The following is a 17,421-nucleotide window of genomic DNA, read 5'->3' on the forward strand; positions in this document are numbered from 1 at the left end:
TCTCTCTCTCTCTCTGTTGTCAGGACTGTCTCTCTCTCTCTCCGTTGTCAGGACTGTCTCTCTCTCTCTCCGTTGTCAGGACTGTCTCTCTCTCTCTCCGTTGTCAGGACTGTCTCTCTCTCTCTCTGTTTTCAGGACTGTCTCTCTCTCTCTGTTTTCAGGACTGTCTCTCTCTCTCTCTGTTTTCAGGACTGTCTCTTTCTCTCTCCGTTGTCAGGACTGTCTCTCTCTCTCTCTCCGTTGTCAGGACTGTCTCTCTCTTTCTCGCTCCGTTGTCAGGACTGTCTCTCTCTCTCTCTCTCTTTCTCGCTCTGTTGTCAGGACTCTCTCACTCTCTCACTCTCTCTCTCTCTCTCCATTGTCAGGACTGTCTCTCTCTCTCTCTGTTGTCAGGACTGTCTCTCTCTCTCTCTCTCTCTCTCTCTCTCTCTCTCTCTCTCTGTTGTCAGGACTGTCTCTCTCTCTCTCCATTGTCAGGACTGTCTCTCTCTCTCTCCGTTGTCAGGACTGTCTCTCTCTCTCTCCGTTGTCAGGACTGTCTCTCTCTCTCTCTCTCCATTGTCAGGACTGTCTCTCTCTCTCTCCGTTGTCAGGACTGTCTCTCTCTCTCTCCGTTGTCAGGACTGTCTCTCTCTCTCGCTCCGTTGTCAGGACTCTCACTCTCTCTCTCTCTCTCCATTGTCAGGACTGTCTCTCTCTCTCTCCGTTGTCAGGACTCTCACTCTCTCTCTCTCGCTCCGTTGTCAGGACTGTCTCTCTCTCTCTCTCCGTTGTCAGGACTGTCTCTCTCTCTCGCTCTGTTGTCAGGACTGTCTCTCTCTCTCTCCATTGTCAGGACTGTCTCTCTCTCTCTCCATTGTCAGGACTGTCTCTCTCTCTCTCTCTCTCTCTTTCTCGCTCTGTTGTCAGGACTCTGATTTGGTTGGGTCTAATTGTGCTGTTGTCCTGGGACTCTGTAGGGTGTGTTTGTGTTTGTGAACAGAGCCCCAGGACCAGCTTGCTTAGGGGACTCTTCTCCAGGTTCATCTCTCTGTAGGTGATGGCTTTGTTATCGCTCTCTCTCTGTGTTGTCAGGACTGTCTCTCTCTGTTGTCAGGACTGTCTCTCTGATGTGGATCTGGAGAACCTGTTGGGTTGTTCTCGGGCTGGTTTCCAGTGGCTGCCCAAGTGGCGGTAAAACGACCTGAAGAAGGCAGGGCTGTTTTGAGTGGGCGGAGTCAGTCAGTTGGGATGACAAGGGCACATATCTTATTAGAGTTGAATGGTTATATTTTCATTGATTGTGTCCATGTTGTGTTTAAGTTGCCATACTTTTCAAATACAGTTCAAGCTAGAGGAACTGTACATGCATACATTATGCGCTCTACAATTTAAATAAGATTATTATTATTATACTCCAGCTGATGACGAGAACCTGCCACTTTCATTTTCAGTGTCTTTAACAAAGTCCCTTTATCATTTTTTTATTGAACAAAAACATGCCCAGTCACTGACATGTTCTACCAGCTGAACAGAAGAAGCAGGAGTGTTTTTAACATTCAAAATGAATTAAATCAAGGAAGATCTTGCTGGCTTGTGTTTTGTTATATTTACTGCAACTCAGTTTGACGATCATATTGAACTAACCCTTCCATAACAACACGTCTAATTATCATAAAGATGATCATATCATAAAGATGATCATATCATAAAGATGATCAAATATCATAAAGATGATCATATCATAAAGATGATCAAATATCATAAAGATGATCATATATCATAAAGATGATCATATCATAAAGATGATCATATATCATAAAGATGATCATATCATAAAGATGATCATATCATAATATCATAAAGATGATCATAAAGATGATCATATCATAATATCATAAAGATGATCATATCATAATATCATAAAGATGATCATATAAAGATGATCATATCATAAAGATGATCATATCATAATATCGTAAAGATGATCATATAAAGATGATCATATAAAGATGATCATATCATAAAGATGATCATATCATAAAGATGATCATATTATAAAGATGATCATATCATACAGATGATCATATCATAAAGATGATCATATCATAAAGATGATCATATCATACAGATTATCATATCATAAAGATGATCGTATCATAAAGATGATCATATCATAATATCGTAAAGATGATCATATAAAGATGATCATATCATAAAGATGATCATATCATAAAGATGATCATATCATAATATCGTAAAGATGATCATATAAAGATGATCATATCATAAAGATGATCATATCATACAGATGATCATATCATAATATCGTAAAGATGATCATATCATACAGATGATCACATCATAAAGTTGCCACAAAATCTCTCTCTCAAAAAGAATTCACCATCAAACAACTTTTCTAAATTATGATTTTATTCAAGAGCATGTGCAAATGCAGTTTACTGAAAAACAACAGCAAGATATTAACCACAGCTACTATACTCTGTTATATATTACACAGCTGATATTAAGAGGAACCACAGTAGGTCATGTAGGGCTTGATGTTTCACATGAACAGTCAGTAACAACAGTCATAATGAGTTTGATCATGTGTCCATTAGGCCTATGGATCTTTTATTTGTTATTAATCAGCATGAATTAGAATGAGCAATGAAAGCCCCATTTTTATTCCATAGGCTGGGATCCACACTATGCAGCTGCTGCCAGAGCGCATTTTTCACTGGCTGTCCACTGGTTTTAAAAACAATGATTGATAGGCAGTTTAAACGTATTGAATTCAACCATTATTGGGTTCAAATACACATTTAGAATTGTGAACAGCCAACAACCACAATAGGTAAGGCGTAAATAGCTAAATGAGAGAGCAGCAGTGTGATTCACATCAATATGTAGATATCAATAATAAGTGATATCCGTATCATCGTAGACGACACCACTGCTGTCATCCTGACCTCCAAGAGTTTATTCAAGTTGGATAATATTTGCATACCGACAGAAACCATTGGAAAACATATATATATATATATTTTTTTATATTTTTATTTAACAAGTTCTCATTTGCAACTGCGACCTGGCCAAGATAAAGCAAAGCAGTGCGACACAAACAGCAGTTTGGACTGTAGTCTACAGAATCCTATTTTCCAGCGATCCATCAAACACATTTTGGTGCGTCATCACAGTGGTCTCTGACTTGTGGGCAGACTTACTCAGGTGGAACAAACTTAAAAGAAGTAGATAAAACATTAAATATTGACATATTAAAAACCTTGTCAGTTACAACTCAATGATGTGGGAATTGTCAGTATGATGTGGGAGGGGTCAGCGTGGTGTGGGAGGGGTCAGTATGATGTGGGAGGGGTCAGTATGATGTGGGAGGCGTCAGCGTGATGTGGGAGGGGTCAGTGTGGTGTGGGAGGGGTTAGTATAATGTGGGAAGGGTCAGTGTGGTATGTGAGTGGTTTGTATCATGTTGGAGTGGCATGTGTGGTATGGTCAGCGTGATGTGGGAGGGGTCAGCGTGATGTGGGAGGGGTCAGCGTGATGTGGGAGGCGTCAGTGTGAAGTGGGAGAGATCAGCGTGATGTGGGAGGCGTCAGCGTGATGTGGGAGGGGTCAGCGTGATGTGGGAGGGGTCAGCGTGATGTGGGAGGCGTCAGTGTGAAGTGGGAGGCGTCAGTGTGATGTGGGAGGGGTCAGCGTGATGTGGGAGGGGTCAGCGTGATGTGGGAGGCGTCAGCGTGATATGGGAGGCGTCAGTGTGATGTGGGAGGGGTCAGCGTGATGTGGGAGGCGTCAGTGTGCAGTGGGAGGTGTCAGTGTGAAGTGGGAGGGGTCAGCGTGATGTGGGAGGGTCAGTGTGATGTGGGAGGCATCAGTGTGAAGTGGGAGGGGTCAGCGTGATGTGGGAGGCGTCAGCGTGAAGTGGGAGGGATCTATTTGGCGTCCAGCAGCATGAGGTGAACAAACAGGCCGGCGGAGGGGATGACATCACCACGCTTGGTGAGCAGAGGGACGTGGCGGTAACCTGGGAAACAGGATGTGAGGTTTGACTCAGTCAGCAGAGAGAGAGAGAGAGAGGATGACAGAGAAAGAAGAGGATGACAGAGAAAGAAGAGGATGACAGAGAGAGAGAGAGGATGACAGAGAAAGAAGAGGATGACAGAGAAAGAAGAGAGAGGGACAAGACAGAGAGAGACAGAGGGAGGTATTACCGTTCTGTAGACTGGTCAGTGGCAGGCAGTAATGTCCAATCAGATCGTTCTGTGAGGTGGCGTCATAGTCTTCAACCAGGAAACGCAACATGGCCAGCTCTGGTACCTGGATGTCAAACTGGAAGGTCTCATTCCACATGGGGTTAAAACCTGCAGAGAGGAACATTCCACATTTAACCTGCAGAGAGGAACATTATTCCACATTTAACCTGCAGAGAGGAACATTATTCCACATTTAACCTGCAGAGAGGAACATTATTCCACATTTAACCTGCAGAGAGGAACATCATTCCACATTTAACCTGCAGAGAGGAACATCATTCCACATTTAACCTGCAGAGAGGAACATTATTCCACATTTAACCTGCAGAGAGGAACATCATTCCACATTTAACCTGCTGAGAGGAACATCATTCCACATTTAACCTGCAGAGAGGGACATCATTCCACATTTAACCTGCAGAGAGGAAGATCATTCCACATTTAACCTGCAGAGAGGAACATCATTCCACATTTAACCTGTAGAGAGGAACATCATTCCACATTTAACCTGCAGAGAGGAACATCATTCCACATTTAACCTGCAGAGAGGAACATCATTCCACATTTAACCTGCAGAGAGGAAGATCATTCCACATTTAACCTGCAGAGAGGAACATCATTCCACATTTAACCTGCAGAGAGGAAGATCATTCCACATTTAACCTGCAGAGAGGAACATCATTCCACATTTAACCTGCAGAGAGGAACATCATTTAACCTGCAGAGAGGAACATCATTCCACATTTAACCTGCAGAGAGGAACATCATTTAACCTGCAGAGAGGAACATCATTCCACATTTAACCTGCAGAGAGGAACATCATTCCACATTTAACCTGCAGAGAGGAACATCATTCCACATTTAACCTGCAGAGAGGAACATCATTCCACATTTAACCTGCAGAGAGGAAGATCATTCCACATTTAACCTGCAGAGAGGAAGATCATTCCACATTTAACCTGCAGAGAGGAACATCATTCCACATTTAACCTGTAGAGAGGAACATCATTCCACATTTAACCTGCAGAGAGGAACATCATTCCACATTTAACCTGCAGAGAGGAACATCATTCCACATTTAACCTGCAGAGAGGAACATCATTCCACATTTAACCTGCAGAGAGGAACATCATTCCACATTTGACCTGCAGAGAGGAACATCATTCCACATTTAACCTGCAGAGAGGAACATCATTCCACATTTAACCTGGTGAGAGGAACATCATTCCTCTCCCAGCCCTTTCAAGCTTAACATCCTTATCATTTATCGCCCTCCAGGTTCCGTCGGAGAGTTCATCAATGAGCTTGATGCCTTGATAAGCTCCTTTCCTGAGGACGGCTCACCTCTCACAGTTCTGGGCGACTTTAACCTCCCCACGTCTACCTTTGACTCATTCCTCTCTGCCTCCTTCTTTCCACTCCTCTCCTCTTTTGACCTCACCCTCTCACCTTCCCCCCCTACTCACAAGGCAGGCAATACGCTCGACCTCATCTTTACTAGATGCTGTTCTTCCACTAACCTCATTGCAACTCCCCTCCAAGTCTCCGACCACTACCTTGTATCCTTTTCCCTCTCGCTCTCATCCAACACCTCCCACACTGCCCCTACTCGGATGGTATCGCGCCGTCCCAACCTTCGCTCTCTCTCCCCCGCTACTCTCTCCTCTTCCATCCTATCATCTCTTCCCTCCGCTCAAACCTTCTCCAACCTATCTCCTGATTCTGCCTCCTCAACCCTCCTCTCCTCCCTCTCTGCATCCTTTGACTCTCTATGTCCCCTATCCTCCAGGCCGGCTCGGTCCTCCCCTCCCGCTCCGTGGCTCGATGACTCATTGCGAGCTCACAGAACAGGGCTCCGGGCACCCGAGCGGAAATGGAGGAAAACTCGCCTCCCTGCGGACCTGGCATCCTTTCACTCCCTCCTCTCTACATTTTCCTCCTCTGTCTCTGCTGCTAAAGCCACTTTCTACCACGCTAAATTCCAAGCATCTGCCTCTAACCCTAGGAAGCTCTTTGCCACCTTCTCCTCCCTCCTGAATCCCCCCCCCCTCCTCCCTCTCTGCAGATGACTTCGTCAACCATTTTGAAAAGAAGGTCGACGACATCCGATCCTCGTTTGCTATGTCAAACGACACCGCTGGTTCTGCTCACACTGCCCTACCCTGTGCTCTGACCTCTTTCTCCCCTCTCTCTCCAGATGAAATCTCGCGTCTTGTGACAGCCGGCCGCCCAACAACCTGCCCACTTGACCCTATCCCTTCCTCTCTTCTCCAGACCATTTCCGGAGACCTTCACCCTTACCTCACCTCGCTCCTCAACTCATCCCTGACCGCTGGCTACGTCCCTTCCGTCTTCAAGAGAGCGAGAGTTGCACCCCTTCTGAAAAAACCTACACTCGATCCCTCTGATGTCAACAATTACAGACCAGTATCCCTTCTTTCTTTTCTCTCCAAAACTCTTGAACGTGCCGTCCTTGGCCAGCTCTCCCACTATCTCTCTCTGAATGACCTTCTTGATCCAAATCAGTCAGGTTTCAAGACTAGTCATTCAACTGAGACTGCTCTCCTCTGTATCACGGAGGCGCTCCGCACTGCTAAAGCTAACTCTCTCTCCTCTGCTCTCATCCTTCTAGATCTATCGGCTGCCTTCGATACTGTGAACCATCAGATCCTCCTCTCCACCCTCTCCGAGTTGGGCATCTCCGGCGCGGCCCACGCTTGGATTGCGTCCTACCTGACAGGTCGCTCCTACCAGGTGGCGTGGCGAGAATCTGTCTCCTCACCACGCATTCTCACCACTGCTGTCCCCCAGGGCTCTGTTCTAGGCCCTCTCCTATTCTCGCTATACACCAAGTCACTTGGCTCTGTCATAACCTCACATGGTCTCTCCTATCATTGCTATGCAGACGACACACAACTAATCTTCTCCTTTCCCCCTTCTGATGACCAGGTGGCGAATCGCATCTCTGCATGTCTGGCAGACATATCAGTGTGGATGACGGATCACCACCTCAAGCTGAACCTCGGCAAGACGGAGCTGCTCTTCCTCCCGGGGAAGGACTGCCCGTTCCATGATCTCGCCATCACGGTTGACAACTCCATTGTGTCCTCCTCCCAGAGCGCTAAGAACCTTGGCGTGATCCTGGACAACACCCTGTCGTTCTCAACCAACATCAAGGCGGTGGCCCGTTCCTGTAGGTTCATGCTCTACAACATCCGCAGAGTACGACCCTGCCTCACACAGGAAGCGACGCAGGTCCTAATCCAGGCACTTGTCATCTCCCGTCTGGATTACTGCAACTCGCTGTTGGCTGGGCTCCCTGCCTGTGCCATTAAACCCCTTCAACTCATCCAGAACGCCGCAGCCCGTCTGGTGTTCAACCTTCCCAAGTTCTCTCACGTCACCCCGCTCCTCCGTTCTCTCCACTGGCTTCCAGTTGAAGCTCGCATCCGCTACAAGACCATGGTGCTTGCCTACGGAGCTGTGAGGGGAACGGCACCTCAGTACCTCCAGGCTCTGATCAGGCCCTACACCCAAACAAGGGCACTGCGTTCATCCACCTCTGGCCTGCTCGCCTACCTACCACTGAGGAAGTACAGCTCCCGCTCAGCCCAGTCAAAACTGTTCGCTGCTCTGGCCCCCCAATGGTGGAACAAACTCCCTCACGACGCCAGGACAGCGGAGTCAATCACCACCTTCCGGAGACACCTGAAACCCCACCTCTTTAAGGAATACCTAGGATAGGATAAGTATTCCCTCTCACCCCCCCCTTTAAGATTTAGATGCACTATTGTAAAATGACTGTTCCACTGGATGTCATAAGGTGAATGCACCAATTTGTAAGTCGCCCTCGATAAGAGCGTCTGCTAAATGACTTAAATGTAAATGTAAATCATTCCACATGGGGTTAAAACCTGGTGAGAGGAACATCATTCCACATTTAACCTGCAGAGAGGGACATCATTCCACATTTAACCTGCAGAGAGGAACATCATTCCACATTCAACCTGCAGAGAGGAACATCATTCCACATTTAACCTGCAGAGAGGGACATCATTCCACATTTAACCTGCAGAGAGGAACATCATTCCACATTTAACCTGTAGAGAGGAACATCATTCCACATTTAACCTGCAGAGAGGAACATCATTCCACATTTAACCTGCAGAGAGGGACATCATTCCACATTTAACCTGCAGAGAGGAACATCATTCCACATTTCACCTGTAGAGAGGAACATCATTCCACATTTAACCTGCAGAGAGGAACATCATTCCACATTTAACCTGCAGAGAGGAACATCATTCCACATTTAACCTGCAGAGAGGAACATCATTCCACATTTAACCTGCAGAGAGGAAGATCATTCCTCATTTAACCTGCAGAGAGGAACATCATTCCACATTTAACCTGCAGAGAGGGACATCATTCCACATTTAACCTGCAGAGAGGAACATCATTCCACATTTAACCTGCAGAGAGGAAGATCATTCCACATTTAACCTGCAGAGAGGGACATCATTCCACATTTAACCTGCAGAGAGGGACATCATTCCACATTTAACCTGCAGAGAGGAACATCATTCCACATTTAACCTGCAGAGAGGAAGATCATTCCACATTTAACCTGCAGAGAGGAACATCATTCCACATTTAACCTGCAGAGAGGAAGATCATTCCACATTTAACCTGCAGAGAGGGACATCATTCCACATTTAACCTGCAGAGAGGAACATCATTCCACATCTAACCTGCAGACAGGAACATCATTCCACATTTAACCTGCAGAGAGGAACATCATTCCACATTTAACCTGCAGAGAGGGACATCATTCCACATTTAACCTGCAGAGATGGACATCATTCCACATTTAACCTGCAGAGAGGAACAGAAAGCCTGGATCAGATACTGATGCTGAGTGTGTGTGAGTGTGCCTGTATGTGTCTCACCGTTGTTCTCGATGGAGCGTGTCTCCTTGCTGCACGTGTCATCTGGAACACCGTAGATCTCCACTTTAACCAGCGGGTCCACGATGGATTTAGGCTTGTCCTTGTTTAGCTTGGGCAGCTGCTGGGCTGAGATCACCTGGAGACACGCACGCACACACTGGTTGATTACTCCTGGCCAGCGTTTCCACCCACGTAGCTTGAAGATAGCCCGGCCAGGCTAGCATACTCCTGGGCTACAATACCTTGAGCTACGACCGGTCTATCGATATCACTGCATGAAGAGGAATAAACAGACTCACCCCATCGCGACGTCCTCCAAAGGCTAACTCGCTATCTCCTTGCTTGCTAATTCGGCATGCTAACTGCTAGCTTGTTTATCCCAGGTCCGCTAACTACTACCTTGTTTACCCTGGCCTGCTAATCTGTTAGCTTGTTAGCACAGGCCTGCTAACCGTCTGCATCGCCGCGTCCCAAAAACGCAGTGGCCCATATGTACTCTCTCTCTTCCCGATTGTTTTTTAAAATTTGTTTATACCTTCCGGAAACCTGCCTCACCCAATGTGATACGGAATCGCTATTATCTTTATTTTTAGAACACACTCAAGAACCTCCAGAAACTAACCAGCTAGCTAGCTACAAGCTATTTAGTCATTGTTAGTTTTTTTAAAAACCTGGATAACACTCGCCAGCCCAGCCCCCCCTGCCCCATCCACCGCTGCCCCCTGGACTCTGATCACTTGGCTACATAGCTGATGCACGCTGGACTGTCCATTAATCACGGTACTCCATTCTGCTTGTTTGTTTTATCTGTCAGCCGAGTTGCCTAGTCAATGCCATCTCACCTGCTGTTGTTATGCTAGCTGATTAGCTGTTGTCTCACCCACTGTTTTAGCTAGCTTTCCCAATTCAACACCTGTGATTACTGTATGCCTCGCTGTATGTCTCTCTCAAATGTCAATATGCCTTGTATACTGTTGCTCAGGTTAGTTATCATTGTTTTAGTTCACAATGGAGCCCCTAGTCCCACTCCTCATACCCCTGATACCTCCTTTGTCCCACCTCCCACACATGCGGTGACCTCACCCATTACAACCAGCATGTCCAGAGATAAAACCTCTCTCATCATCACCCAGTGCCTGGGCTTACCTCCGCCGTACCCGCACCCCACCATACCCCTGTCTGTGCATTATGCCCTGAATATATTCTACCAGGCCCAGAAACCTGCTCCTCTTATTCTCTGTCCCCAACGCTCTAGGCGACCAGTTTTGATAGCCCTTAGCCGGACCCTCATACTACTCCTTCTCTGTTACGCGGGTGATATGGAGGTAAACCCTGGCCCTGCATGTCCCCAGGCACCCTCATTTGTTGACTTCTGTGATCGAAAAAGCCTTGGTTTCATGCATATCAACATCAGAAGCCTCCTCCCTAAGTTTGTTTCACTCACTGCTTTAGCACACTCTGCAAACCCTGATGTCCTTGCAGTGTCTGAATCCTGGCTCAGGAAGGCCACCAAAAATTCAGAGATTTCCATACCCAACTATAACATCTTCCGTCAAGATAGAACTGCCAAAGGGGGAGGAGTCGCAGTCTACTGCAGAGATAGCCTGCAAAGTAGTGTCATACTTTCCAGGTCCATACCCAAACAGTTCGAACTACTAATTCTGAAAATCACTCTCTCCAGAAATAAGTCTCTCACTGTTGCCGCCTGCTACCGACCCCCCTCAGCTCCCAGCTGTGCCCTGGACACCATTTGTGAATTGATGGCCCCCCATCTAGCTTCAGAGTTTGTTCTGTTAGGTGACCTAAACTGGGATATGCTTAACACCCCGGCAGTCCTACAATCTAAGCTAGATGCCCTCAATCTCACACAAATCATCAAGGAACCCACCAGGTACAACCCTAAATCTGTAAACAAGGGCACCCTCATAGACGTCATCCTGACCAACTGGCCCTCCAAATACACCTCCGCTGTCTTCAACCAGGATCTCAGCGACCACTGCCTCATTGCCTGTATCCGCTACGGTGCCGCAGTCAAACGACCACCCCTCATCACTGTCAAACGCTCCCTAAAACACTTCTGTGAGCAGGCCTTTCTAATCGACCTGGCCCGGGTATCCTGGAAGGACATTGACCTCATCCCGTCAGTTGAGGATGCCTGGTCATTCTTTAAGAGTAACTTCCTCACCATTTTAGATAAGCATGCTCCGTTCAAAAAATGCAGAACTAAGAACAGATACAGCCCTTGGTTCACTCCAGACCTGACTGTCCTCGACCAGCACAAAAACATCCTGTGGCGGACTGCAATAGCATCGAATAGTCCCCGCGATATGCAACTGTTCAGGGAAGTCAGGAACCAATACACGCAGTCAGTCAGGAAAGCTAAGGCCAGCTTCTTCAGGCAGAAGTTTGCATCCTGTAGCTCCAACTCCAAAAAGTTCTGGGACACTGTGAAGTCCATGGAGAACAAGAGCACCTCCTCCCAGCTGCCCGCTGCACTGAGGCTAGGGAACACGGTCACCACCGACAAATCCATGATTATCGAAAACTTCAACAAGCATTTCTCAACGGCTGGCCATGACTTCTGCCTGGCTACTCCTACCTCGGCCAACAGCTCCGGCCCCCCCGCAGCTCCTCGCCCAAGCCTCTCCAGGTTCTCCTTTACCCAAATCCAGATAGCAGATGTTCTGAAAGCGCTGCAAAACCTGGACCCGTATAAATCAGCTGGGCTTGACAATCTGGACACTCTATTTCTGAAACTACCCGCCGCCATTGTCGCAACCCCTATTACCAGCCTGTTCAACCTCTCTTTCATATCGTCTGAGATCCCCAAGGACTGGAAAGCTGCCGCAGTCATCCCCCTCTTCAAAGGGGGAGACACCCTGGACCCAAACTGTTACAGACCTGTATCCATTCTGCCCTGCCTAGCTAAGGTCTTCGAAAGCCAAGTCAACAAACAGGTCACTGAACATCTCAAATCCCACAGTATCTTCTACGCTGTGCAATCTGGTTTCCGAGCCGGTCACGGGTGCACCTCAGCCACACTCAAGGTACTAAACGACATCATAACCGCCATTGATAAAAGACAGTACTGTGCAGCCGTCTTCATCGACCTTGCCAAGGCTTTCGACTCTGTCAATCACCATATTCTTATCGGCAGACTCGGTAGCCTCAGTTTTTCGGATGACTGCCTTGCCTGGTTCACCAATTACTTTGCAGACAGAGTTCAGTGTGTCAAATCGGAGGGCATGTTGTCCGGTCCTCTGGCAGTCTCTATGGGGGTGCCACAGGGTTCAATTCTCGGGCCGACTCTTTTCTCTGTGTATATCAATGATGTTGCTCTTGCTGCGGGCGATTCCCTGATCCACCTCTACGCAGACGACACCATTCTATACACTTTCGGCCAGTCATTGGACACTGTGCTATCTAACCTCCAATCGAGCTTCAATGCCATACAACACTCCTTCCGCGGCCTCCAACTGCTCTTAAACGCTAGTAAAACCAAATGCATGCTTTTCAACCGATCGCTGCCTGCACCCGCTTGCCCGACTAGCATCACCACACTGGATGGCTCCGACCTTGAATATGTGGACACCTATAAGTACCTAGGTGTCTGGCTAGACTGCAAACTCTCCTTCCAGACCCATATCAAACATCTCCAATCGAAAATCAAATCAAGAGTCGGCTTTCTATTCCGCAACAAAGCCTCCTTCACTCACGCTGCCAAGCTTACCCTAGTAAAACTGACTATCCTACCGATCCTCGACTTCGGCGATGTCATCTACAAAATTGCTTCCAACACTCTTCTCAGCAAACTGGATGCAGTTTATCACAGTGCCATCCGTTTTCGTCACTAAAGCACCTTATACTACCCACCACTGTGACTTGTATGCTCTAGTCGGCTGGCCCTCGCTCCAGGTCATCTACAAGGCCATGCTAGGCAAAGCTCCGCCTTATCTCAGCTCACTGGTCACGATGGCAACACCCATCCGTAGCACGCGCTCCAGCAGGTGTATCTCATTGATCATCCCTAAAGCCAACACCTCATTCGGCCACCTTTCGTTCCAGTACTCTACTGCCTGTGACTGGAACGAATTGCAAAAATCACTGAAGTTGGAGACTTTTATCTCCCTCACCAACTTCAAACATCAGCTATCTGAGCAGCTAACCGATCGCTGCAGCTGTACATAATCTATTGGTAAATAGCCCACCCATTTTCACCTACCTCATCCCCACAGTTTTTATTTATGTACTTTTCTGCCCTTTTGCACACCAATATCTCTACCTGTACATGATCATCTGATCATTTATCACTCCAGTGTTAATCTGCAATATTGTAATTATTCGCCTACCTCCTCATGCCTTTTGCACACATTGTATATAGACTCCCCTTTTTTCTCTACTGTGTTATTGACTTGTTAATTGTTTACTCCATGTGTAACTCTGTGTTGTCTGTTCACACTGCTATGCTTTATCTTGGCCAGGTCGCAGTTGCAAATGAGAACCTGTTCTCAACTAGCCTACCTGGTTAAATAAAGGTGAAATAAATAAATAAAATAAACACACACACAAACACAGAGGTCTATAGCAGAAGTCTAATGACTAAGGATATTTCAAAGCATTTGATATACTTTAGTGCTGATTAGTACACAACATAATGAATCCCTCTTGAACCATATCTCATCTCAATCAAATCAAATCTTCTAATTTGAAACGATGCCACTCAGTTCCTAGCCCCATTTCTCTTAGCAGTGTTCACTATAAGATACGATCTCAAATGAAAAACACAATATACTGCACAGAAACTCATTTATGTTATCAGACGGCCATTTTCCTTCCTCAATATATTGTTATTTTATTCATCAATGTACCGTTCTCTGTAGTAGCCTTCACTGTGTTCTAATAGTAGCTATTATAATAGTGATTTCCCACTAATGTAATACACTATCGTATCATATATAAATTAATATAATACATAGAGTATATATATATATACAGTATATAACACACTATCGTATCATATATAAATTAATATAATACATAGAGTATATATATATATACAGTATATAACACACTATCGTATCATATATAAATTAATATAATACATAGAGTATATATATATATATACAGTATATAACACACTATCGTATCATATATAAATTAATATAATACATAGAGTATATATATATATATACAGTATATAACACACTATCGTATCATATATAAATTAATATAATACATAGAGTATATATATATATACAGTATATAACACACTATCGTATCATATATAAATTAATATAATACATAGAGTATATATATATATACAGTATATAACACACTATCGTATCATATATAAATTAATATAATACATAGAGTATATATATATATATACAGTATATAACACACTATCGTATCATATATAAATGAATATAATACATAGAGTATATATATATATACAGTATATAACACACTATCGTATCATATATAAATTAATATAATACATAGAGTATATATATATATACAGTATATAACACACTATTGTATCATATATAAATTAATATAATACATAGAGTATATATATATATACAGTATATAACACACTATTGTATCATATATAAATTAATATAATACATAGAGTATATATATATATACAGTATATAACACACTATAACGGTGATCCTCTCACCATGATGTGGAAGGCTTTGTGTTTGATCCAGGGTCCCTTGGTTAGGGTCATAGGATTGAACTCTGACCCAGCGTATCTCTGGAATTCAGGCTTCAGGATGTATCCACTCAGCCCGTTGGATCGGAACCTGCCCTGGTTCAGGTCCATCTCCTTAGATGGAGTCTGGAAGTTCAGCGCCACTGGAAACAAAAATCATAATCAATAAAGCATCGCTCAATAAAGCATCGATCATGAATTTATAGAGAAAGGGGAAGACTGTGACCTGAGCTGGTGCAGAGATTGTTCATTTATAGAGAAAGGGGAAGACTGTGACCTGAGCTGGTGCAGAGATTGTTCATTTATAGAGAAAGGGGAAGACTGTGACCTGAGCTGGTGCAGAGATTGTTCATTTATAGAGAAAGGGGAAGACTGTGACCTGAGCTGGTGCAGAGATTGTTCATGTCAATTCTATCAGAGGATTCTTAAATATAAGTCTAATTGAAGAGACTGTACCTATCTGACAGCCTGCGTTCCACAGGGGAACTGGGTTGTAGTTGGAGGAGGCTGTTCTGGAGCCAGCTGGGTAGATACGGCTCAGCTTGGTCATGTTGTGGTGGATAAAGGCATTAGCTGGAAGAGATGTAAACCAGACAGGTTAATGGTGCAATCCTTGTAAGAACTGTTATAGAACATGCATAATGAAATGTCTATAGTGATATATACTATATATATATATACTATACTGAATCAAGGCTGAATGGTCCTGTTATTCAGGCTCGCTGTTATTCAGGCTCGCTGTTATTCAGGCTTGCTGTAACAGAACGGAGGGTTTTACCTGCAGTCTCAGCCAGGTTAACAGCCTTGCTCTCTTTAAAGGAGGACATCTCATAGAAGGCCTGGTTGTCTTTAGCGTGCTCAAACCCTGAGAAGTGGACACTCTTACAGTAGATCACCAGATCAGACAGCTGCTTGGCTAGCTTGATCTTTGACTTCTGAAAAGCAATAAAACACCATTTTTATAAAATCTACAGAAATAGAGATGTTTTGAATGAATTTCTATCTAAGTATTCCCATATGTGTTTTCCTTGGCATATGGCCTGAAATGGAACGAGTTCTGCTGAAGACAGTTTTGCAGCTAATCCACAGTAGCATGGTACCACAGTAGCATGGCACCACAGTAGCATGGCACCACAGTAGCATGGCACCACAGTAGCATGGCACCACAGTAGCTTGGCACCACAGTAGCATGGCACCACAGTAGCATGGTACCACAGTTGCATGGTACCACAGTAGCTTGGCACCACAATAGCTTGGCACCACAGTAGCATGGCACCACAGTAGCATGGTACCACAGTAGCATGGCACCACAGTAGCATGGTACCACAGTAGCATGGTACCACAGTAGCATGGTACCACAGTAGCTTGGCACCACAGTAGCATGGTACCACAGTAGCATGGCACCACAGTAGCATGGTACCACAGTAGCATGGTACCACAGTAGCATGGTACCACAGTAGCTTGGCACCACAGTAGCATGGTACCACAGTAGCATGGCACCACAGTAGCATGGCACCACAGTAGCATGGCACCACAGTAGCATGGTACCACAGCAGCTTGGCACCACAGTAGCATGGCACCACAGTAGCATGGTACCACAGTAGCATGGTACCACAGTAGCTTGGCACCACAGTAGCATGGCACCACAGTAGCATGGCACCACAGTAGCATGGCACCACAGTAGCATGGTACCACAGTAGCATGGTACCACAGTAGCTTGGCACCACAGTAGCATGGTACCACAGTAGCATGGCACCACAGAAGCTTGGAACCACAGTAGCATGGCACCACAGTAGCATGGCACCACAGTAGCATGGCACCACAGTACCTTGGTACCACAGTAGCATGGCACCACAGTAGCTTGGCACCACAGCAGCATGGTACCACAGCAGCATGGTACCACAGTAGCATGGTACCACAGTAGCATGGCACCACAGTAGCATGGTACCACAGTAGCTTGCACCACAGTAGCATGGCACCACAGTAGCATGGCACCACAGAAGCTTGGCACCACAGTAGCATGGCACCACAGTAGCATGGCACCACAGTAGCATGGTACCACAGTAGCATGGTACCACAGTAGCTTGGCACCACAGTAGCATGGCACCACAGTAGCATGGCACCACAGAAGCTTGGCACCACAGTAGCATGGCACCACAGTAGCATGGCACCACAGTAGCATGGTACCACAGCAGCTTGGCACCACAGTAGCATGGCACCACAGTAGCATGGTACCACAGTAGCATGGTACCACAGTACCTTGGCACCACAGTAGCATGGCACCACAGTAGCTTGGCACCACAGCAGCATGGTACCACAGTAGCATGGTACCACAGTAGCTTGGCACCACAGTAGCATGGTACCACAGTAGCATGGTACCACAGTAGCATGGCACCAGAGTAGCATGGCACCACAGTAGCTTGTCACCACAGTAGCTTGTCACCACAGTAGCTTGTCACCACAGTAGCTTGGCACCACAGTAGCATGGTACCACAGTAGC

The 17,421-nt window shown here is 45.8% G+C and overlaps 1 protein-coding gene across 1 annotated transcript in view; it reads right to left on the reverse strand.

The window, feature by feature from the left end:
* Positions 1-2,394: 2,394 nt before the first annotated feature.
* Positions 2,395-17,421, reverse strand: part of LOC123991459 (1-phosphatidylinositol 4,5-bisphosphate phosphodiesterase delta-1-like) — a 74,712-nt gene continuing 59,685 nt past the window's right edge. Inside the window, exons 9-14 of the mRNA XM_046293075.1 lie at positions 15,700-15,856; positions 15,378-15,494; positions 14,886-15,064; positions 9,203-9,338; positions 4,212-4,361; positions 2,395-4,024 (exon numbers count right to left, since the gene is read on the reverse strand). Of these exons, the coding sequence (XP_046149031.1) occupies positions 3,933-4,024; positions 4,212-4,361; positions 9,203-9,338; positions 14,886-15,064; positions 15,378-15,494; positions 15,700-15,856 (831 nt within the window). The 3' untranslated portion in view covers positions 2,395-3,932. The remainder of the gene's footprint in view (positions 4,025-4,211; positions 4,362-9,202; positions 9,339-14,885; positions 15,065-15,377; positions 15,495-15,699; positions 15,857-17,421) is intronic.

Source organism: Oncorhynchus gorbuscha, linkage group LG12 (genome assembly GCF_021184085.1).
Source record: "Oncorhynchus gorbuscha isolate QuinsamMale2020 ecotype Even-year linkage group LG12, OgorEven_v1.0, whole genome shotgun sequence".
In the NCBI taxonomy this organism is placed as follows: Eukaryota; Metazoa; Chordata; class Actinopteri; order Salmoniformes; family Salmonidae; genus Oncorhynchus; species Oncorhynchus gorbuscha.